General features: G+C 47.1%; 2 protein-coding genes across 3 annotated transcripts; one reads left to right on the top strand and one right to left on the bottom strand.

The window, feature by feature from the left end:
* Nucleotides 1–1,502: 1,502 nt before the first annotated feature.
* On the bottom strand, nt 1,503–13,980 carry tnrc6ba (trinucleotide repeat containing adaptor 6Ba). Its single transcript, XM_028989088.1, is given in 22 exon segments — nt 1,503–2,621; nt 3,289–3,428; nt 3,535–3,602; nt 3,717–3,935; nt 4,034–4,126; nt 4,300–4,443; nt 4,637–4,795; nt 4,864–5,016; nt 5,160–5,463; nt 5,823–5,963; nt 6,092–6,217; nt 6,699–6,821; nt 6,969–7,178; nt 7,305–7,382; nt 7,450–7,634; nt 7,934–8,104; nt 8,304–9,981; nt 9,983–11,124; nt 12,030–12,380; nt 12,486–12,507; nt 12,713–12,800; nt 13,807–13,980. Coding segments are annotated over 21 exon segments (6,138 nt in total). The 5' UTR covers nt 12,770–12,800; nt 13,807–13,980; the 3' UTR covers nt 1,503–2,047.
* Nucleotides 13,981–14,492: 512 nt separating this feature from the next.
* On the top strand, nt 14,493–21,683 carry LOC114795599 (hyaluronan-binding protein 2). Of its 2 annotated transcripts, XM_028989090.1 has the most exons (14): nt 14,493–14,721; nt 15,278–15,433; nt 15,651–15,738; nt 16,066–16,161; nt 17,905–18,015; nt 18,093–18,209; nt 18,519–18,629; nt 19,034–19,205; nt 19,340–19,428; nt 19,508–19,958; nt 20,285–20,427; nt 20,513–20,647; nt 21,045–21,190; nt 21,308–21,683. In XM_028989090.1, the coding sequence occupies exons 2-14, from the start codon at nt 15,374–15,376 to the stop codon at nt 21,482–21,484; spliced, it is 1,896 nt and encodes a 631-aa protein (XP_028844923.1). In that variant the 5' UTR covers nt 14,493–14,721; nt 15,278–15,373; the 3' UTR covers nt 21,485–21,683. The 2 variants fall into 2 exon arrangements, with proteins under 2 accessions (XP_028844923.1, XP_028844922.1); XM_028989089.1 differs by lacking the exon at nt 14,493–14,721 and having other exon boundaries at nt 14,730–15,433.
* The last annotated feature ends 1,601 nt before the right edge of the window (nt 21,684–23,284 follow it).

Raw genomic sequence — 23,284 nt, 5'->3', positions numbered from 1 at the left:
TAAAACACAAATACAATCTGCATTTCCCCCTCTACCGTGTGTGTTCAGGTCAAATACATTAATCTGTATTTGTAAATTTATTTTCTGTATCTTATTTTCCTTCAATGTAACGACTGAGGCTAAACGAGCCCCGCTAGGGGCTCTTAAGGTGGGACGGAACACGTCAACCCGGTTATTTACTTGCGCTCAATCCCAGCGGATTAGTCCAGGGGCGGAACTGCGCATGCGTGCATTAAAAAAAAAAAGGCTTCTTACTCCCCTCCCTCTCACACACACACACACACACACAAACCATAAAATGTTTAAATTACATTACACCTTCAAAAAAAAGAAAAAAATATGGACCGAGCAAAACAGGTGCGCAGAGCAACTGAATGTGGATGTGATGATTTTTGAAGTGAAGATCTGCACTGGACACACTGGCCATATCATTGATCTCTATATCCTCATGCACTTAACTTTTTTTTTTGGGGGGGGGGGTTAGATGAACATGAACATAAAATCTTTAAACTTTTAAATCCTCCAAAGGACCTGTATAATCACAACTTCTCATGACCGAGATTAACACACGACTCTGAATCGCCCATGGCAGAACGGGTGCAATCAACAACGTTCAGGATTTTCCAGAAAACCTTAAATATGACAATTATTCAATCTCTAATTCACTTTAAAAGGGCTCCAGAGAGGGAAAAAAACATGATTTCAAACAGAGTTTTAGGCATATCTTAGTCACAATGTCCTAAAATTCCTGTACAAAAGGAAGGCACAAGTCAAATTTAATTCAACCTTTATTAATTCTCTTGTTCTTTTCTTTTTAAATTAAGTTCTTTTGTAAAATTGGAAACAAAAACAAACAAAAAAACCTGAACAGGAGTGATAAAGCCCGGCTTAATTTAAAATGATACACAAGACAAAAAAAAAAAAAAAAAAAAAAAAAATACAAACCAACTAAGTGTTCCTAAGACTCCCCTCTAGTCCAGCTTGGTGTGACATATTTGGCATGTCTCAGTACGAATGCATTTAGTCGGTTGTCTTCTAAAATAATATATTTATTATTGCAATTCATACAATATATAAAACAAAAGAAGAGTTCTGCTAAAACCACAACTTAAGAAACATTTTCATTAGTGCCGATGTTGTTGAACTCACTCGTTCACTCACTCGCCTGTTCACCTCCCTGACAAGCAAAATGTTAGCAATCAAGGCCACACCACGCCCTGCCCCGCCCCACCCCAGTAACTCTAGTCACAACTCCTGCTGCCCAGAACACGTTCCAAAGCTGTGTAAAGCTAAACATCACGATTGAAGGAATGAGAGGGGAGGAACAAAGAAAAAACGGGGGGGGAGAATAACAACCAAAAACATACGAGGTCAGCATTTGAATGGGGGAAAAAAAATTATTTCACTGTTCCACACCAAAAAAAAAAGAAAACGAACGAACGAAAAAGGTACAGTTGTGTGAACGTGTTTGGTTCGCTGTTAAATGGGCACTATTTGACATCACATACAACACCTATATGATGCATATCTTCTTTTTTCTCCATAGTTTTTATCCTGTAGTTTTTTTTTTTACAGTGCATGCCTGAGTGATCCCGTCTCAGTATGCGGAAAGTGATAAACTCAAGGTTAAGGATTGATCCAGTTGCTGTAACGAGTCCAAATGGTTTCACCTTTTTTTTTTTTTTTGTCAATTGTTCAAGTCTTGCTGCAGTCTTCATTTAAGGGTAAAAGGTACACGTGCATGTGTGTCTGTGTGTGTCCGTTTAACGCTGTTTCACACACACACAAACACACACACCTTTTGGCGGCGTGCCGATTTCTGGCCAGTGTAACCAAAACTCAGTATTGTGGTTGGAGATGTGTGTGTTTGGATGTGAGGGCTCGCTTTACCGCTCAAACGAAGACTTCCGAGTGTGTGCGCGTAGTCAGTGTGCTAAATGGAACTATGAATGTGGGGTGCGTGTGAGTGTATCGGTATTTATGCTCAGGTTTAGTTAGGCTGTGGCTCATTGAATAAGGTTGAATGTGCATCTGTAAGATGTTTCAGTCAGATAGAGTCGGCTCCACCTCCCAGCAGATCTCCAGGCAACAGCGGGGCGGGGCTGCTCATCTGGTGCCTGTCGTCCAGGGCAGGGGACCCCCACAGGCTGCTGCCTGCCGCGTACCCCGAGGGAATGCCCCCCCACAGCCCATGGCCCCTGCTAGGCTCTACGGCCCCTACGACCGCTGGCCCTCCACCACCAGCACCATTACTACTCCACTGGGCAAAAATACTGAGGCCGGCCCCCTGGCCAGAGGAGGTGGGGTCTGGGGAGCTGCCCGTACCATCCAGACTCCAGCTTGATCCGGAGGGCCCCACCCCTGCTGAGCCCCCGGCCCCTGAGGCAACGCCTCCATTTCCTCCTGGGCCAGAAACACTTGCTGATCCTGTCCGGTCCCGCTCTGCTCCAGGGACCCCTGCGCTCCCACCAGTCCCTGTACAGCTGGATGCTCCGGGAACCCCGACACCAACAGACGCCCCGCTTGACGTAGCAGCGCCAGCCTGGGAGTGAGCAAAGTAGCGGGTGACCTCCTCTTCACTTACAAACTCGGCCAGGATTGTGGTGTTGCCCAGGACACACCTGGCAGGAGACATAGAAAGATGAGAATGAAATCACAACTAGTTTTTATTATTATTTACATTACAGCATTTATCAGACACCCTTATCCACAGCAACTTACAATCAGTAGTTACAGGGACAGTCCCCCCCTGGAGCAACTTAGGGTTAAATGTCTTGCTCAGGGACACAATGGTAGTAAGTGGGGTTTGAACCTGGGTCTTCTGGTTCATAGGCGAGTGTGTTACCCACTAGGCTCTTACCACCCCTACACCCCTAGTATTAGTCTAAACAGCAAAAAAAACAGCTACATATGTAAAAAAGCAGAAGACCTATAAACTAGTACAGCGGTTTAAGACTGAACGCCATAAAAGCCGTTTGGTTCCTCCTTTCATTTACATTTACAGCATTTATCAGACGCCCTTATCCAGAGCGACTTACAATCAGTAGTTACAGGGACAGTCTCCCTGGAGACTAGGGTTAAGTGTCTTGCTCAGGGACACAATGGTAGTAAGAGGGATTTGAACCTGGGTCTCCTGTTTCACAGTAGCCACTAGGCTACTACCACCCTTTCCTGCAGTTTGAACTGCCAATCGGAAAAAAAAAAATCTGATGCAAAGGAGCAAAGCAAATGATTTAGAATTGCGGTTTTGAAAATAAGTACAGGACAAAGTATTACTGAGCGACTCACATGTGCAGTGCACTCTGGGCTTTGGCTGCTTCCTGTCTGGAGCTGTAGCGAATCAGAGCGCTGCCCTGGTTCAGGCTGAGGTGAAAGGTCAGCAGGGGTCCGTGCTGCATGCAGATGGTTCGCAGGGTGGAGCCGTCAATCTGAGTGGGCAAAAGACAGAAGCTCAGATGATGTTGATAATTATTTGTTTTATGTGTAAGGACTCAATCTTTCCTTTTGCTTTGAATGAGTCCTCTCATAGTTTACCTGAGGTGTGAGGTTACTTAGCAGCAACCAACAGCTCCCTCTGGAGGATCCATCACTCCATGCAGAACCTGTCACAATATTCACATACTTAGGAGTGACGGGCCATGGGACATAATAAATAACACTAAATAAATAAATAAATAAATAAATAAATATGCAAGCAAGAGTTTGCTGGTCTTTACCAGGCCCATATCTGGATTCTTGGCTGCTGCCAGGGCCTCCCCATCCTCCCCTAGCCAATCGAGGGCCTGCTCCTGCCCACGGAGAGAGGGTTGGCTGTTTCTGATGGGACAGTCCAGGCGGTGGGCGTGGCAGCTGGGAACTGTTGCGATTGGCCTTCCATAGTTTGTTGTGTCCAATGGGTTCTGGGGGCCAGCTGGGCTTGTAGTCTGTGTACTTAGCTGAAAGTAAAAAGAGAAATGGGAAAAAAAAAAAAATCAAGACACACACACAAAAAAAAAAAAAAAATTCCATGATCAGCTGTAGTCCATGCAGATACCTGTGTTGTGTGCACTGTTGATTGGGCTCTCCGAGGCACTGTAGGGCCAGGCACCAGGTGAAGGCAACAAGGTGTTCAGGGAGGGGTTAGAATCTAAAAAATAAATCAGGACAATTTAGAGCTTCACCCGTTTCACTGAATAATCCAAATTAATACAAAGAAGAAGCTTAGATAGTGCTGTTACAGGGTTAAATTATGTTTATATGTTAAACTCGCACACACACATTAACATTTAGTTATTGGTATGGTCTGAGTGCCAACAGTACCAATGTTGTCTCTCAGTAACTGATGATCACTGTCATTCAGGTTGGGCGCTCCTGACGAACTGAGCATGCTCCCAGGGGTCATGTAAGGGTCAGACTCCGGGTCGACATTTTGAATTCCCTTCCACGGCACGCCGGGCTGAAATTCTGGTAGTGAAAGCAGCCACAGTAAAGTCATTGTTACAAAAAAAGATCGCATCACACACCCCGCAGAAATTTGCCACTATCTGCCCCTGAAGCTTAGTGCTGTAAAGCAGCTCTTCTGCTAATTATTAAGTCTGTGAACATGATGTGACAGATTGGCTGAGCAATTAAAATTGTCTAATGGATTTTTTTGCACCTGGGGGCCAGCTGGACGTGCCAGTTTTTGGGCCCATCTTTCCTGGAGTCCGATGCCAGTTGTCAGAGGGGAACTGCGATGGCACCCCTTCTCCACCCATCATCTCATACGAGGTGTACGGAGAGTTCCCTCTTGGCTTCATGGGGGCTGAGATAGGACCTGAGGGAAAACGTCAGGTCAAATTCTAAACAGGCAATCCACAGTGCCCCGGCTAACACGGCACTCACCGTTCTTCAGTGCGGCGTCAGGAGGTGAGGGGGCCGGGGAGTGACCCTCGATCATCCACTTGAATCGGGACTGCTGCCCCCCCGACTCTTTTAGCCCACCACCAACCACAGAGCCCAAGTCTAGCCCTGACATGTTCACCCCAGAGCCAAAACCTGCATTGACGATGAAAGAGACATCCTGAGACTGAGCAGGAAAAAGTAAAGGACAACAGACACAGCCCAAAACCAACATGGACTGTAATAGAAAAATTCCGTTGCAACTGATGATTTATCGGACCCGTGATCGCCTGACTCACCAGAGTAACCCCCATGTCCTTTAGCTTGCAAGTCGGCCACTGAGCCACCAAGGCCACCGTGATGCAGGGAGTCAGTCATGGGCATTTTGGGGGCACTCCCAGTCAGGTGGGAGGGGGACAGCTTGGATCCTCCGCCCGATCCACCCAGCTGCTGCTGCTGCTGCCGGATCACAGCCATGATCCTGGCAATTTGCTGAGGGTCGGCCTGCTGCTGCACACTCTGTGGAAACTTCCTCTGGTTTTGAAGCAGCTGCTGCTGCTGCGGCTGCTGCTGCTGCTGCTGCTGGAGGAGCAACTGGCACGCCTGTGGAACGAGAAACGAGACCACAGATCCACGTGATTAGATTCGCCAAAAGCAAGGATGAAAGAGAAAATGGGATGGAAAATACACAAGACAATTGCCAAATAGACAATTAAGCATTTCCGGCTGAATTCAGTTTAATGCAAGTATTTTATTTCAATTAAATTGTAAGCGAAAATTGCAATCATATTGTGGGACTGGTTTATTCTTCCCAGAAAGAAATCCCAATTAGCACAGTCAAGAAAAAAGGAAACATTTTATTCTTTGGTACAATACCAGAAAATTACTATATTTATCTTTGGATTAAGACTCTCACACAAGGAGCGTGAATGGGCATAAAAAGTGATTCTATTAGCACTCACCAGCTGGAACTGTATAGGAGGGTAGATGGTGCTCAACATGGCAATGTGCTGGGGGGACAGCTGTGGTGGGAAAACTCCGCCCCCAACACCTCCCACTCCCCCGCTTGGAGGGGGCATCTGCTTCAGCACAGAGCCAGGCACCTAGGAGAGATACAAGACCACAATCACCATAGAAACAGCCACAGCTAACTGCAGACTGACAAAGCATTAGGTATAAGAAGCAGAGAAAATGCAGCTCAGCAGTGGGAGCAGTGGGAGCTCCAGCATACCTGAGGCGACAGGTACTGATGAGGCATTTGCGCTCTAACCCCAGGGGTCGGGTTTACAGGTGGCACACTGGATTGGTGCCTGGACTGGGCCATCCCTCCTCCACCAAACACGTTGTGACTGCCCACCTGTGGAATACAGCATGTGAATGAGTTTCTACCTTATCCAACATACGTGGATATAAGTCAACAAGAGGGAAACACTGTTATAAACATATAAATGAGGCGAGACACAAAGCAGCAAGAAGAAAAAATGGAGTGTTGGTCTAATGTCTGTGTGAACATCCCATGAGCACTTTCACCATTTCATCCTTCTTGGGTCTACTATTCCGTGTGCACTATTTTGGTCAAAAATAAAAAAAAAAAAAAAAAAGATCAGACTGGCTCCAACCCTCAAATAGAGGTGCACTACATTAAGCAGACCTGAGAATGTTGAAACAATGAGCAGAACTCATGAGTCAGAAGTATTTGGACACATTTACAGAAGGGTTGCTCAAGGTAGAGAATAAAAGTTGTAAAGTAGAGAGTACTGAAAAATGACTGACTGAACGAAGCTGGGTGGATATTGTGGTTAACGGATGGGGAGAGACGAATCGTGACACAGCCTTACTTGTCTAGTGGGATTAGGGTGGTTGTAGAGGGGGGAGGGCTTGAAGACAGTGGGCGGAGAGAACGGAGAACAAGGCCCCTCCTCCCCAAGGCACCCATCCTGATTGGTGAAAGGCAAGTTCTGCTGAACACAAGTGACACCCAATCGAGGCAGGAGGGGGGGCCAGTGGGAAAGGAAATAGATAAATGGGAAGAATGGTGAGGGTTGGAGGTGAGGGGACCAGGAGAAATTTGAAAAGGAAAACCAATACGAATCAGAAAATGTTCTTACCTTGTCACAGTAAGGGCCCGTCTCGCCAGGGCCCACTTCCTTGGAATTGGGTGAACGGAAGACTAATCCTCCCCCTGCTCCTCCTCGGCCACCTTTGCGCATCTCTCCATTGTAGTCATTTAGACCCATGCCTCTCCTGTCCCCATCTAGCTTCTTATCTTGGGGAGGTCCAGGTGCTAAATCCAGAGGCCTTCCAGTGGGGTCCTCACCCTGAGACAGAAAGGGGAAAAAAAAAAAAAAAAAGACCATGTTATGTTATGTTACGTTAGCATTCCCACAAGCAACAACACCAATCATGAAATAACTTGTTCATTGGTCAACTGAACATGAACCTACCAGAAGACCCATGTTGGTAAACTGTCTTGTCATGGGGTTCATCCAAGTGTCGCTGCCACCACCACTCTTCATGGAGCCCTAAGTGTGAAATGTCAGGCATCATCCGGAACATCACAGCCTTTAATGCCAAATTTTCGGTCCGTACCTTGATGCCCTTCTTGGCTCCATGGCTCTGCCCCCAGCCACCAGAGTTATAGGAGGAGCTGCTCCCCTGAGATCCCGTGCTGTTCCACATGCCACCTCCTTCCTCCTCTTCCTCCCAGCTAGAGTGACGCGATGCACTCTGTGAGCCTTCTGCCTCACCCCAACCTTCTTGCATAGGCATTGAACCTGCAGACCATAAACAGCAACAATATGAACTCAGAGCTTCACATCCATTAAATTAGATGTACAGCATATATCAAAAAAGGAAACATAACCTGAGCTCTAACAACTCAGTAAACACATTAAGGACCTCTTATAAGCAAAACTCTGCGAGTTACTGTCTTACGAGTAACATAATGTTGGACAGGAGGTCAGAGAACACATGCAGGATAACAGACGAGGGACCTTTGTATCATATTTAGGTAAATCATGAAGAAATTTGCACAACGCCGTATAAACATGAAGATCCGCAGCGGCTGCCTCACCAGATTTGATTGGATTTAGAGTAGGGCTTCCCCAGCCAGCAGCCTTTCCCGAGTCAGGATCACCCCAGCCTGCAGGCTTTTCGCTGGGATTGCCCCAGGCTGCCGTGCCGTTGTCCACACAAGGGCTGTTCGGAGTGCCACTGCTTCCACCACCACCCCAACTGGAAGGAGCTGAAGACAGAAAAAATCAAACATGATTAAAAAAAACAAAACAAAACAAAAAAAAAATGTACCCAAAACAAGGACATCATTTTTTCATCATTATAAATATTTTTTTGATTTATCGTATTGTAATTATAATATGAGAAACAGGACTTCTATGCTTTTGCAGTATTCTGGTATGCATAACAATTTCTAGATCTTTCCTTACCAATTGGAGGACCCTTGCTGTGTGCATGGTTCATGTCTCTGTTTGCCAGGACTGAAGGCTGCCGTACAGGCATCTGTTGCACAGTAGGCGGCGCCTGCTGCTGTTGCTGAGATTGCAGTGATTGTGGCTGGCCTGTGGCGCCGTTCTTGTCCCACAAATTGACGCTCTTGTAGTTGTAGTTGGTGGGATCGCCCCAGGCAGATGTCCCATCGTCGATTTCCAGCTTCCTGCTGATGGACTGTGGCGAAGGCTCCTCCCAGCCGCTTGGCTGCGGAGCCTCCCCGGGTCCACTAGACATCTGAGGGTTGGGTCCCGAGGTCAGTCCTGAACTTTGGCTCTGGGATGGTGGGCCACTTGGTCGCCCCCAACCCCCTTGCATTGCCCCTGGGTCCAGTGACTGAGACTGGGGAGGCTGTGATTGTTGCTGCTGCGGCCCAGGACCTTTGAGCAAGGCCGCCTGACTGTTTGGCATCTGTGACGGGTGCACTTTTCCACCCCAACCTTGACCGGCTTTGCTAGCCACATCTCCTCCTCCTTCTCCTCCTGCCCCCCATGCTCTCCTTGGGGCTCCATCATCCCAGCCGCCCCATGTGCTTCCATCTGTGTCCCCAGCTGGACCTCTGGCGACCCCGTTCCCATCTCCCCATCCACTGCTACCTGATTTGGGCTCTGGCTCACGCCACTCTCCTCCTCCACTACCACCTCCACACTTCTGACCCCACCCACTTCCATCTCTACCCATTTCCTTCCAACTTCCTGTCCCTTTGTCTTCTTGAGTGCTCCCCCAACCTCCTCCACCACCCCCACCACCTCTGGTTGGGTTACCCTGTTGACCCAAATCACCCCACCCACTTGCTGCCCTACGATCAGTCCAATCCTGGTTCTCACTGCCCCAGCTCTTCCCTTGACTTTCAGACTGGATCTCTCCTCCCCAGGACCCGGTGGGCCTCCCCTGCCCAACCAGACCTGCCGATTGAGCACTGCTGTTGGACAGTGAACCCCGCCCTTGCAGGGAGGCACCCACACTGTTACTGTTATTATCCCAGCCTTCACCAGGGCCCACAGCAGATGAGGCCATGGTGGAGCTGGAGTTCAAGTTAGCACCCGAAGGCACCAGGGAGGATGAAGCCGATGGATCAGCACTAGACGAGGCAGTGGAGCCGGAATGCGGAGCAGATGAAGCCTGTGCTGCAGAGGACACTGAAGGATTGGAAGACCCGCTGACCAGGTCCCACGCCACATTCTGCCGGATCTGCGTCTGTCCCCAGCCAGTGTTAGAGAGCACTCGAGGGTCCAGGTCCGTCCGGCTGAGCAGGTTCTGTAAGGCCACTTCAGCATTGGGGGACTGGTGTGAGCGGTGGTGACCATGGTGGTGCTGATTGTGAGGGCCGCTGCTGCTTCCACTCCGGGAGTTGGCCCCTCCGCTGGAGGAGGACGTGCCGCCGTCACCACCTCCCCTGCTCCCCTGGCCTCCCCACTCTGCTTGGTCTCCTGCTCCTGTATCTCCACCAACACTCTTCTGATTGTCCCAGGCTCTGGTCGTAGCGGAGGCCGCAGAGGACAACGACGTGGGCCGGTTGCCGGCGCTCTCCCTGCTGCTGCTGCTGCTGCTGTTGCTGCTTGAGCCATCTGGATTGCCAATTACGCCAACGCCGCCCATTCCGCCCCCGCCACCCCCCCCACTCACCCACCCCGCCCCACCCTCCCTGAGATACACCACCGGGGGTCTGACAACTCCCCCCATTCCCCGCACCCCAGCTGCCCGTCGACATGCTTCCTTGCCTGTCCGATTCACTGCTGTAACCCCAGGAGTTCCCCCCTGCCTCTGCGGAGGCCGGGCTTCCTCCTACACCCTCCCAATCATCAGTCCTTGAGGCACCCGTTTTGGAGTTGTTGGCGGGAAAAGGCAGGGCCCTCCACGAGGATGAGGTCGTGGAGGATGATGAGGAAGAGGCACCAGAAGGTTCGCCCCCGTTCCCCCCGCTACAGTCTATGCTGCCCTCCTCGGTCACCCCTGGGATTTTTGGTCCTGCTCCTTGTTCCAGTGCTGCACCACCCCACTCCCCACAGGATGGCTCTCTGGATTGCATTTGGTGAAGAGGGTGATTCACAGAATGTGGGGGGTGACACAAAGAAGGGTTGTTGGCAGAGGAAGATGTTGAACTTTGGAGGGAAGTGGAAAGTCCAGCCTCGCTCACAGCTGCCCCAGCCCCATCCTGCACCAGGGCTGGCCAAGCAGAAGGGTTGGTGTTGGGGTTGAAGTTGGCACCAGGAATCCCACCGCTGACACCAAGGGAGCTGTCTGGAGTCCCTGGGAGAGAGGAGGCTTTGGATATGGGGACCAACGACCCTGCGACTAATGCATTTCCTCCTAGAGACGCCTGGTTGGAAGAGCCCCAGACGCTACCACCAGACTGCATACATTCATTAGGTGATCCAGAGGAAGAGGGTGGAGAAGTGCTGCCCGACTCGCCGCCTTTCCCTCCGCCCGCTCCCACAGCCTTTTGCTGCTGGAGGTGCCGCTCTCCCCACGAGGCACTGCAATTTGGCATTGCGCTGCCATCCAACCCCCTGGCGACAGCTGAATCTCCCGTCCTCACTCCTCCATCCCCGGGGGCAATTGTTGGCCATTCCTCCAGGTTTGACCCGTCCACTATCACCTTCTCCCTGCCCTGAGAGAGGGGCTGGCTAACAGAGCTGGCCCCCCACATGGAATTTGCATAATTTGAAGTAGTAGTAGTAGAAGAAGCAGCGATTGATGAGGATGACGACGTGTGGGGCAGTGAGGGAGCAGCAGGACCCACAGAGCCCTGACTGGAATCTGAGAGGGAAGCAAAAAAGAAGATGAAGTGATTGTCCTTGTGAAACACAGCACTGCACACGGTGACACGACTAAGTGTGTCCTCTGCTTTTAACCATCACCCTTGGTGAGCAGTGGGCAGCCATGACAGGCGCCCAGGGACAGTGTGTAGGGACGGTGCTTTGCTCAGTGGCACCTTCGTGGTTCGGGATTCAAACCGGCAACCTAGCGATTACGGGTCCGCTCCCTCACCGCTATTGATACGTATATTGATAGGTGGAAAAACTATCAACGTACGTTCAACAGGTAGTGAAAATGTGTATGTTATGCCAGCTACAAAGAACAATTCTGTTAAAAGCAGAACTTTCAGATGTTGTACAACTGAAAGTTAAGCTGGGCATACACTGTGCGACTTAAGTTAATAACTAAACATCTTGTCGTCAAATTCATTTTTGCGATCTGCCTGCTTTCTAAAGTGTAGCGGTGGCACCTCTTTTGGATTTTTCTGTGCACAAAATGGACAAAGCATGCTTTGTTCAGCATTGCTATTGTTGCAGGTTCTTCTTCTTCAAATGTGTTCATGTTGCTTGCATAGTGTGAGCAGTCAGGTTGCATCTGAGCATCGGACCGTACAGTGTGTGCACAAATTGTGAGCGTTTTGTTTTCTTTGCATGCGATTTAGTCATACAATTTGAGTTTGGGCGTTCACCAGACGACTGGAAAAATCGCAGTCTATGCCCAGCTTTATACGGCATGTTCCCACCTATAGAAAAGCACAACCCCAAAAGGATATTCCAACTCAACTGTTCAACTCAACTTATTATCATTACATGAATGAATTTAATCTCTCCAGCTGCAATTCAAAAGCACTGTCTTTATTTTTTCCTAAGATCAACAGCAAAGAGCTCACAGCACCAGGGTCTCACCTGATACAGCAGCTACTGTCGTACTGGGGCCGTCACCCCCGCCGTTGCCTCCCCCCAGCAGCATGGACGACAGTGGTGGTTGACCCCTCTTCAGTAGCACTTTGTGGTCCTGCTGGCAACGGAATCGAGGGGGCACTTCGCGGGGCATGTAGCGCTGGGGGGCCTGGGTGCCGGGGGAGGGCTGTCCGTTGGCCACCGCCGGCCGCTTACCATTGTTCCCACCCTGGAGGGGGACACCTGCAGCTGCCGTGGCAGTGGAGGCGGGCGCTGAGGGGACCGGGCCAGGGCTGGGGGACGCCGAGTTGGGGGTGGCAGGAGACTGGGCAGATGGGGGCTTGGTCAATTCTGGCACTGAGTCAAGAATACAAGAAACCAAATCAGTTCATTTGGACGTTCAAGAAGAGGAACATGACTGCGTAAATAATTTTTTTTTTTTTTTTTTTAAAGTTCTCTTACCTTTGTTTTTTTGCTCTGCAACCTGAAACAAGATAATTTGAGAAAACATTTCAGAAATGCTTAGATAAAGAATCGTACATATAATATAATATAAAAAAAAAAAATCTTTGGCTACTGTCAGATTAGGCGCAGGAAGACAGTTCGAACCTTAAGTCCACTTACAGAGGAACATGTGACGAAACGAAGGAATCCAAGCAATGTGCAAGACACAAACACACCCACACTACCTTCTGCGAGGTTTCCCTTTTCCTCTTGTCTTCTTTCTTCCTTTTCTTGTCTTCCATGAACCGCTGTTCCCTTTCCTGGTACTCCTTTCTAAAAAAGTTGGGGGGGTACAAAAAAAAAAAAAAAGGGGGGGGGAGAAAACGCTGTGACCAACAGTTCAACAAATGAACGAAATGCCTTACTAAGCAACGCGCCGACTATTCTCTTAAGACTACTCAGATCAAAACGCGGCAATAATGCACACCTCAGCATACCTGGTTATTTCAATACACGCCAAACCACACGCACATTTGCACAGGAAGTGACTAAGCGGCATATGCCGAGACGCAATACGCTCAGGCCGCTAAAGCCGGGGGGGGTCCCGGACCCCGAACTTCTCCGTCGCGCTCCCATCACAACCCTGTACGTAGGCGAAACGGGATCCGGCCACCTGGAACACGACCCGCAACCGGAGATCCTGCACCGTCCCTTCATGCATGCATGCATGCATGCATGCAAGCAGCCATCAGTCCGTCGGTCCGTCCGTCCAGACGTAGTACAAAACCGGAATTCGGCGACCGAGCAACATCCCTGCAGCGAGCACGATTATCCGTGCGCATAACCCCGCGAGTTACGTTTAATCGAGCTAGTTAATTAACATGCGGTAAAAAAAACTAAAATCACCTCACGTACCCAGACAGCGTTAAATGTAGCGCTTAGCACCGGCCTAATGTTGCCTTTATGCAATGCAACGAGTAAAAAAAATAATAATCAGGTTTTAATTATTTTTAACCTGGAAGCCCAGAACGCCAGCTCCGTGCCACTACCAGCTGGCCCGGGTAGCAGCGAGCTAGCATCGCCCCACCTCGGCGCTCCCACGGACATTCGCGGCGTTAACTCGACACGAAAAGCGCCGCACGCCGCGTCCGAGTCGCGATCGCGCCGAAATACGGCTGTCACTCACCTCAGGAATCACATATGAAGTGCGGCTAGCGCGCGGGCTAGCTAAAGTGCTTCAGTGCGAAATGTTTCGGCTTTCGAGGCATCCGAGGCGACAACAAAACACGAACGCGAACAGCGCTGCGGCTAGCAAGGCGGGGGAGGGAAGAAAACGCGCCTTTCCGTGGATTCGCACGCGTGTAGCAGGTCGCGTCGACCAGAAGCGAGCAGAACGTCGGTTTCTAAAGCGCGGAGAAGTCGGCTGTTTGACGGTCGGCCATTTTGCTGCTGCTGCTGCTGGCTGAATTGTGTGTAACTCTGACGGAAGGGGGACGAGGGACATTTTTGACCTTCAGTATGAAACGCACGGCGGTGGTTGCCAGATCCGCGCCTCTCGGTCCACCGCCTGGCCACCCGCGCGACTCGATTACCTTTCTTCCGCACTCAGGCCAGGGCCTTGGCATTTCTACACAAGTCCGATTAAGCGTGTCTGTCCACAAATGGCTGGTTTGAACGACTCAACGTTCCACGTACAATAATCGCGCATTTGTCCTCACACCTGGCAACACTGACGTACGTCGACTATTAATTTTCCCGTGCCACGAAATTTAAAAGTACAGCGTGACTTTAAACACCGTCTCGGCCCACATTTCTGTATGATGTGCATCGCCCCGCTATTCTCAACTTTCATTATTAAAAAAAATAAAATAAAGGTTATTCCAAACAAACTCTAATACATATTTACTACATTTTAAAGTGAGTTTTTATTTTCCAGGGTATTGCATCTGTTTTGCATTGCTCCAATTGCCCCTTTAAGAAGCTTACGGTCGTTTACGTCACTAAAGTTCTTCAGCGGAGGGAAAACAAACGTTCCAGGCAAAGCGCGCGTCTTCCTCAGTTTTCATCACGATCACTCGGCGGATGCACCAACTGCAGCCACGCTGCTGGGCACAGACCGGACTCGGCGACCGGCAGTAGAGCTGCACATCCTCATTTTAAGCGGCTAGATGGCAGCAATCATGCTTTCGAATTTACGCCTGCATCATAACATTTACAGGCTGGCACTGACTGCTGTGAAAAATATCATTTATCTGTATGACCCTTTTTCATTAAAAAAAGAAAAGAAAAGCATACAGAATAGTGAAATCGCGCCACCGGGTGGTGAAATAGTGAAGCGCGGGAGCGCAGCAAATGGATCACGATCATATTTAATGAAACGTTTTTGCAAGTTTGATTTTGAAGGCTCCAATGTTTATGTCAAATGTTCCGTCGTTTTCTATTATGGTTTTTATTGCAGACTGTAGGTCATGTAAAAAAAAAGTTTATTCCGATGTACAAAGTCTAAATTTGTAAACAGTTTGCTTTGTCAATAGGACTTTTGACCAGATTTTTTTCTTTAAGCTAATCTCAAATGCCAACATTAACTGTATGTGTTTTGCACACTGCATCACACTGAATTATTAATCAATAATAGACTGGTTATTTGCGAATGTTTATAATCCCTCCTTTATAAATCCCTCCTTATTAGTCTCATCATTCTTTGGGTATGGTACATGCATGGGGGAAGTTGGGGTGCACAAGGACATTTGCACTGCAAGGCAGAGCTGTGCGCACACTATGCCGTCCAACCAATGTTTGAATTTGCTCAGTGGCAGGTCAAAGGTCATCTTTCCTAAAGAGGGCAAGGAGTGAAAAGAGCCTCTCAGAAATTACTGCCCCCTCGGCCCTGACAGACGGTCACCATCATGGACCTCAGGCTTCTGGCTCTTATGCTCTTCCTCGCTGGGTTTATCTCACCAGCTGAGGTAAGCCTCACGTCTTCTCACGTTCTGCCATGTAATCTAGTCAGTGAACACAAATTCAGCATTTTTATTTTGCAATATGTTTGACCAGACGGAAAAAAATCTTTAATTACAAAACATGTCATTTGTTTGTTCATATCATGTATGATGTCCTATTGCAATGCACAATTTAGCCATGCAATTCCCTCTTCTGATATTAGTGCTCTTTTCATTTACTCAGTTTAAAGAAAAACACAAGAAACCACCACATCACAAGGCTGGTGAGCATGAGAAAAAGCACGGGCCAAAGCAGAGACGCAGACTAGAGGGTAAGCTCTTCGCCGTTTTTTTCAAGTGAAGTGATTGTCATTGTGATACACTGCACAGCACACTGTACACACAACGAAATGTGTCCCTTGCATTTAACCCATCACCCTTGGTGAGCAGTGGGCAGTCATGACAGGCTTGTGTGGGGACGGTGCTTTGCTCAGTGGCACCTCAGTGGTACCGTGGCGGATCGGGATTCGAACCGGCAATTTTCTGATTACGCTAGGCCACCATTAAATGCCCCTTAAATTTTACTTGTACATTCTAGCTAATCTACGTAATATGGAAGATGGGAAATTTTGATGCTCATATCATGTTGCTTCATGCAGATCTTCTGAGAGATTATGATGTCACTGACGACACAAGTGATGACGACGATGATGAAAATGATGGCCAGTGGCTTTTTGAATTACAAGCGGTAAGAGGTAAGAGGTAGAATGCTCACATTCATTATTCCTGTGTTCTCGCTGTCAGTTTTGTTTTCATATTTATATACAGTGGGTTGCAAAAGTATTCGGCCCACTTGAACTTTTCCACATTTTGTCACATTACAGCCACAAACATGAATCTATTTTATCGGAATTCCACGTGAAAGACCAATTCAAAGTGGTGTACACTTGAGAAGTGGAACAAAAATCAAACATGATTCCAAACATTTTTTACAAATAAATAACTGAAAAGTGGTGTGTTCTTATTTATTCAGCCACCTGAGTCAATACTTTGTAGAACCACCTTTTACTGCAATTACAGCTGCCAGCCTTTTAGTGGATGTCTCTACCAACTGTGCACATCTTGAGAAATTCTTGCCCGTTCTTCTTTGCAAAACAGCTCCAGCTCTGTCAGATTAGATGGACAGCGTTTGTGAACAGCAGTTTTCAGATCCTGCCACAGATTCTTGATTGGATTTAGATCTGGCCATTACACATGGAAATATTTTGTTTTAAACCATTCCATTGTTGCCCTGGCTTTATGTTTAGGGTCATTGTCCTGCTGGAAGGTGAACCTCCACCCCAGTCTCAAGTCTTTTGCAGACTTCAAGAGGTTTTCTTCCAAGATTGCCCTGTATTTGGCTCCATCCATCTTCCCATCAACTCTGACCAGCTTCCCTGTCCCTGCTGAAGAGAAGCACCTCCAGAGCATGACCACCATATTTGACAGTGTGGATGGTGTGTTCAGAGTGATGTGTTAGTTTTCAACCACACGTAACGTTTTGCATTTTGGCCAAAAAGTTCCATTTTGGTCTCATCTGACCAGAGCAGCTTCTTCCACATGTTTGCTGTACCCCCCGCATGGCTTGTGGCAAACTGCAAATGGGACTTCTTATGGTTTTCTTTTAACAATGGCTTTCTTCTTGCCACTCTTCCATAAAGGCCAACTTTTTGCAGTGCACGACTAATAGTTGTCCTATGGACAGATTCCCCCACCTGAGCTGTAGATCTCTGCAGCTCATTCAGAGTCACCATGGACCACTTGGCTGCATTTCTGATCAGCGATGTCCTTGTTCGGCCTGTGAGTTTAGGTGGACGGCCTTGTCTTGGTAGGTTTAGAGTTGTGCCATACTCCTTCCATTTCTGAATGATTGCTTGAACAGTGCTCTGTGGGATGTTCAAGGCTTGGGAAATCTTTTTGCAGCCTAAGCCTGCTTTAAATGTCTGAATAACTTTATCCCTGACCTGTCTGGTGTGTTCTTTGGACTTCATGGTGTTGTTGCTCCCAATATTCTCTTAAACAACCTCTGAGGCCGTCACAGAGCAGCTGTATTTGTACTGATGTTAGATTACACACAGGTGCACTCTATTTAGTCATTGGCACTCATGTCTTTGGGAAACTGACTGCACTCAGACCAAAGGGGGCTGAATAATTTCACACACCCCACTTTTCAGTTATTTATTTGTACAAAAAGTTTGGAATCATGTATGATTTTTGTTCCACTTCTCAAGTGTACACCACTTTGAATTGGTCTTTCACGTGGAATTCCAATAAAATAGAAAATGTGGAAAAGTTCAAGGGTGCCGAATTCTTTTGCAACCCACTGTACATGTAAAATTTTTATAAATACCTTCAAAATAAATTGGATACCAATAAACCTCGATAACATTAACAGACATTAAAACTCTGAGCTGTCTTTCACGCCATCTTTTCTTCATGAACCCGTCTCTGTCCCTCAGGCACCTGCAGGCCAAACCCCTGCCTCAATAAGGGGGTCTGCGAGGAGAAGAGAGGGGGCAAGTTCAAGTGCAGATGCACCAAACCTTTCAAGGGCCGGCGGTGTGAGAAAGGTTGTATGTGGCAACATCTATCATGCATCAGACCACAAATTATTTCCAAACTGAAGTTGAGTTTGCATCTCCTTCAGGTAAAAGAGTTTGTAAGAAGAACATGTGTGGATATGGCCAGTGCGTCTTGACTTCACTGCCTCCCTTTTTCCAATGCAAATGCAAGGAGCCGTTCAAACCTCCGTTCTGTAAACATGGTAAGGAATCCTACGTCCATTTCTCGCATTCCATAAACATATTTCCGACCTAAATTTACAGTTGACATTGTAATATGTAATGTTCTTTTGTCATTCAGTTCACAGTCAGTTAGCAAATGGTACAATGATGGTGTCAAGTCTGAGCCTTGTCTGGGGCATGCTTTATTTAAAGCCTGTAAAGTTGCGATCAGCAGAAGAGAATTAGTTAAAGTGCTGCACAAAACATAAAGGTTGAGGACCAACTCATTAAAGATATGACTGCTCACCTTGGTTATTTGTGACTTTCTTCTATGCATTTGTCCGCTCAAGTCGCTGCATGCAGCCCAGGCCCCTGCTTAAATGGTGGCACGTGCATGAAGGATGAAAATGATTTCCACTGCCAATGCCTTGATGGCTATTCTGGGAAATTCTGCCAAGTAGGTAAGTGCAGATGATCGTTCCATCAAACCTTGGTCATGAAACCCGAGACCGGTGATAGTCAAATAAGGACCCCCTAGGAGGACAAGCTTTATCCCAACTGCACATTTTAAATTAGAACTGCATATAAACACTGATACAAATAACAATGACAGAATATTGAATTATAGTAAAGAATTAGTGACCTGGGCGAACTTATATATTGCTTCAGCTTTGTCAGATTCACGGCCTAATTTGCTAGCAAATGAGATAAGATAAGATGATCCTTTATTAGTCCCACAATAGGGAAATTTACAAATGAATGTACCTGAAACAAAATTCACATTCCCGAGATTCATCCTGCATAATAAAGTATACCATAAACACAAAGTATTTATCGTTGAATTCCACCAACCGTTGCCTTATAGTGCCAAGTGACTGCTATGAGGGAAATGGTCAATTGTACCAGGGGAAGGTGTCAGAGACCGATGATGATGATGAATGCCTCCACTGGAACTCGTACTTTCTGCTGGAGAAAGGTGTTAACCCATTCAACATCTTGGAAGATCATCGCGGACTCGGCCCACACAATTTCTGCAGGTATTGAAAAGCAACTGGGCATCATGATTCATCACCTACATATTACATTATTGCGTGTTGAGAATAAATTATGAGATAACGCTGTTGGTCCATAACATTGTTGGTCCATTTTTTGTACACTCATGTTGTTCCAGGAACCCAGATGGGGATATCAAACCCTGGTGCTTCATAAGGAAAGGGAAGAAACTGAAGTGGGAGTTTTGTAATGTGAGGAAATGTTCAGGTAATACATATTTAATCACACCTTATAAATTAAATATTGACAATATTAATTTAGTTTTTGATAACATTTTTTATCATAGCACCTTCTTCTCCATTACCTGAGGATGCAGCCCAAAGTGCCCAACCTATACCCTCTCCTGCTTCAGAAATACTAGTAATACTAAATAGTAGTATCACCATGAAGCCTCCAGAGACCCCAAGTAAACCTCCGGAGATCCTAATTAAACCATTTGGAGCTACAGTTCAGCCCCCCAAGGCCCCACTTCAACCCACTGAGACACCAGTAAAACCAGTCAGTCCTCAGCTTCAGTCACCTGTACTCCAAAATGCCACAGTCAAGGAGTTCGCTACCTGTGGAAGGCCCTTGGCCAGGAGAAATCGGATCTATGGTGGCCTGAAGACTGTCCCAGGGGCACAGCCATGGCAGGCATCGTTACAGGCCCGGCTTGAGGGTTCCAAACAAGCCTTTGGACATGTCTGTGGCGGTGTCCTCATCAAGGCATGCTGGGTGCTCACAGCAGGCCATTGCATGTGAGTTTGATGACGAACAATAAGTCAGGTTTTTATATTTTACGTCATGTGTCAACTCTCAGATCAGAACATTCTAAATAACTTTTAAAATGTCCAACACATATAATAGTTACACATATAGGGAGGTTCCTGCCAGGCAGGAACCATGTCCATAAAGGAAGCTGAAAGCTTTTAAGACCACTCCAGACACGTCCAAAGCTCTGACATATGTGGAATGTCTCCATTCACGATCCATCGCAACGTCTGCCAAGAATGCACGGTTTAAATTACAAACAGCACATTCCCCCCGGATTCATGCTGCAGACCAGCTGTTTCATGCTTTTCAGTGACAACAATAAAGAGATGCAAGTGGTCCTGGGAGGTGTGGACCTGATGAAGCCTGAGTCCACAGAGCAGACGTTCACAGTGGAGAAGGTCATTCTCCATGAGAACTACAAAGAGACGTCCGAAGCAGTGTACAACGATATTGGTGACTAATTCTTTTGAAGGTTGCATTACTAATAATCAGACGTGTATCATTTGGAAGGGACTAATGTGTGTGTTCTGCGTTAAAGCGCTGTTGCAGCTGAAATCCACTGAGGGGCAATGCCCTGAGGAGACTGAGTTTGTGAAGACTGCGTGTTTGCCCAATGCCACATTTTCAGATGGCACTGAGTGCACCATCACCGGATGGGGGGCAACTCCGGAATGTATGGACTGAATTTATCAACATGAAGCACACACATGACTATAATACATACAGTACTGTGCAAAAATGACCGAAACAAATATTGATTTAGCAAAAGCGTTTCATGCAGAATTTCTACTGGATGGGGCAGTGGTGGCCTAGCAAAGTAATCCCGTAATCAAAAATTATGGACCGTAAGGTTTGAATCCCCAGCCACCAGGGTTCCACTGAGGTGACCTTGAGCACAGAACTGTCTCCACACACAGCCCATTCATGGCTGCCCACTGGTTAAACGCAGAGGACACATTTCACGGTGTGCACTGGGTGCTGTGCTGTGGTGAAAAATGTTTGCACAGTGCTGTATGCAATATGTTTTATGTTTCATAAAAAGTCATTTACTGAAATGAATCCTTCTTCAGCACAGTACGGCTCTGACCAGCTGCTGGATGCCGAGGTGCTCCTGATTTCTCAGGAGCAGTGCAGTAGCAAGAAGGTCTATAGCAATCTTCTAGATGACGGCATGTTCTGCGCAGGCTACCTAAAGGGGGGAGTGGACTCCTGCCAGGTAACCGAAGGCCGTAAACGAATAAATGCAAAATGCAGTTTAAATTAAACATTTTGAAAAAAAAGTAGTGGATTGTGCCAGCAGTGAAGTTAGAAGAGAATCTGCTTTATCTTTCAGGGTGACTCAGGAGGCCCTTTAACCTGTCAGAAAGATGGGGTGCACTACCTTTATGGCCTGGTGAGTTGGGGTGACAGCTGTGGCCAGGAGAATAAGCCCGGTGTCTACACTCGTGTCACTAAGTACCTAGAATGGATCAACTCGAAAATCACTGGCACAGCTAGAAAGGCATTATGATGTGTGTCTTGTGGGATTTACTTAAAGTGGACAGAAAAACCTTCCAGACACAATGGACCAACGAGCTGGGTACAAATTAGCCACGTGCACTAATTTTCATAGAAAATAAATATTTCAATAAATATAATTTAAATAGGTATCACTGGTATGTAATTGAATGCTGCATACCACAGTATCCATTTTATCAATTCTATGAAGTGAGGATTTATTTTACGAACTACTTTAAGCAGTTGCTGTCGATTTTACAAAAATAGAATGTAATGAACGTACTTTCAAAACATTTTTCAGTAGTAATAAGAAAGTCATTGCTTTTATACTTTTGATATTTTGTTTGTAATTCTACACATTTATGACACTTGTTTGTAATCTAAGCTTTGAAAAACAATTATATTGTCCCTATTTTAGGGCAAATTTGCTTCACTTTTGTGGAATTAATTTTTTATTTTTGGAAATGAATTTACTAATTATTGTACTTCCTTCCTGCATTTCCCAAAACTGACCATAAGATGGCAGCAGACGCTGCATTCATGAAAATCTGCTTATTGGAAAATGGGAAAGACACAAAGCATCAAAATACACCAACATCTCTTTTTACACATTGTTTCAGCAGCCATCTGATAAAAGGCTCGCAGATTACAGACTCATTACATTACAAACTCATCCCTTTATTTCAGGACTCGTTGTCTGTCTATGGTCTGTGTGCTTCCTCATCCACACCATTTGAGGTACACACAGGCGATAAATGTCCTAGCTTTCCTTGTAATTTCCTGTAAAAAAAAAAACAACCCAACCCTCCCTTTAGCCTCCAAGAGCATGACCCTACAGTAACCTTTATCTTGAGTCACAGCAAAAGCCTGAGTCAGTTATGAGGCTCAGAGCAAATCCGTGCGGCCGGCCTTTAATAAGAAGATATCGGCCACCAGTCCTTAACTTGCTTAGCAAATTTCCTGCCGTAAATTTGTCTAAATATTTCCAGTGCCCCGTAGTGGCGATGGCGCAGGAGGTGCCTTGTTGTCACAACGCGGGGGGTCACGTGAGAGCACTGTTTCAACGCCGTTACATCACATGGCGACGAGCATAAAGAGCACGTTCTCTATCCCCGCGTCTAATAACAACAGCATGCATTGCTTCACCTGCCTGACGTCTTTCAGCATAGAATGAAGGTTCTACTACCTACCTCCACTGACCAGCTGACATGGTCTGAATGCAGGGACATGAGGAGACATTACAGCTGTTTTTTTTTTTTCAGGACCTCCTGCTAAAACAAATAACACATAAACCAAAAAGTAGTATTGTAATTTGAAAACAACTTTACTGCCTGGTGCAAGCAACGTGTCCAAATATTGCAATACAAGTCCCATTTATCGGCCGGAGGCTTCATGGCCGGCCCGTATCTCCTCCAGAAGTCGAGCCGCACTGTTCATTGTCTCTGAGAGAAAGAGTGCGGTGGCGGGGACCAGCTCAAATTAGGGGCTGCGCGATACTGTACAGCTCATCTCACATTACGCCTCACTCACATTACCATCTAACATACTGTACGTCCTTGGCCGGCGTAAGTAATCCACCGTATCTGCATCGGTAATAGCGCCTTTTAGAGGGGTTTTAAGGGGGGGAGCCGGAAACAGGTTTGCAACCCTGCAAAAAAAAAATACAAAATAAAAATCTGGTAATGGAAAACTGGAAATGCGGTGGGGGTGGTGGGTGAGTGGAAAGGGGGGGACGGTGTCCGTGAGGGGCTGGATGAGCTGAAATGCTTTTTTTGGATGATACCCTGCATTTAAAAAAAAAAAGGGAAGGAGA

Source organism: Denticeps clupeoides, chromosome 8 (assembly GCF_900700375.1).
Source record: "Denticeps clupeoides chromosome 8, fDenClu1.1, whole genome shotgun sequence".
Lineage (NCBI taxonomy): Eukaryota > Metazoa > Chordata > Actinopteri > Clupeiformes > Denticipitidae > Denticeps > Denticeps clupeoides.
The sequence above is the reverse complement of the archived record's forward strand: the minus strand, read 5'-3'. Positions and strand labels throughout refer to the sequence as shown.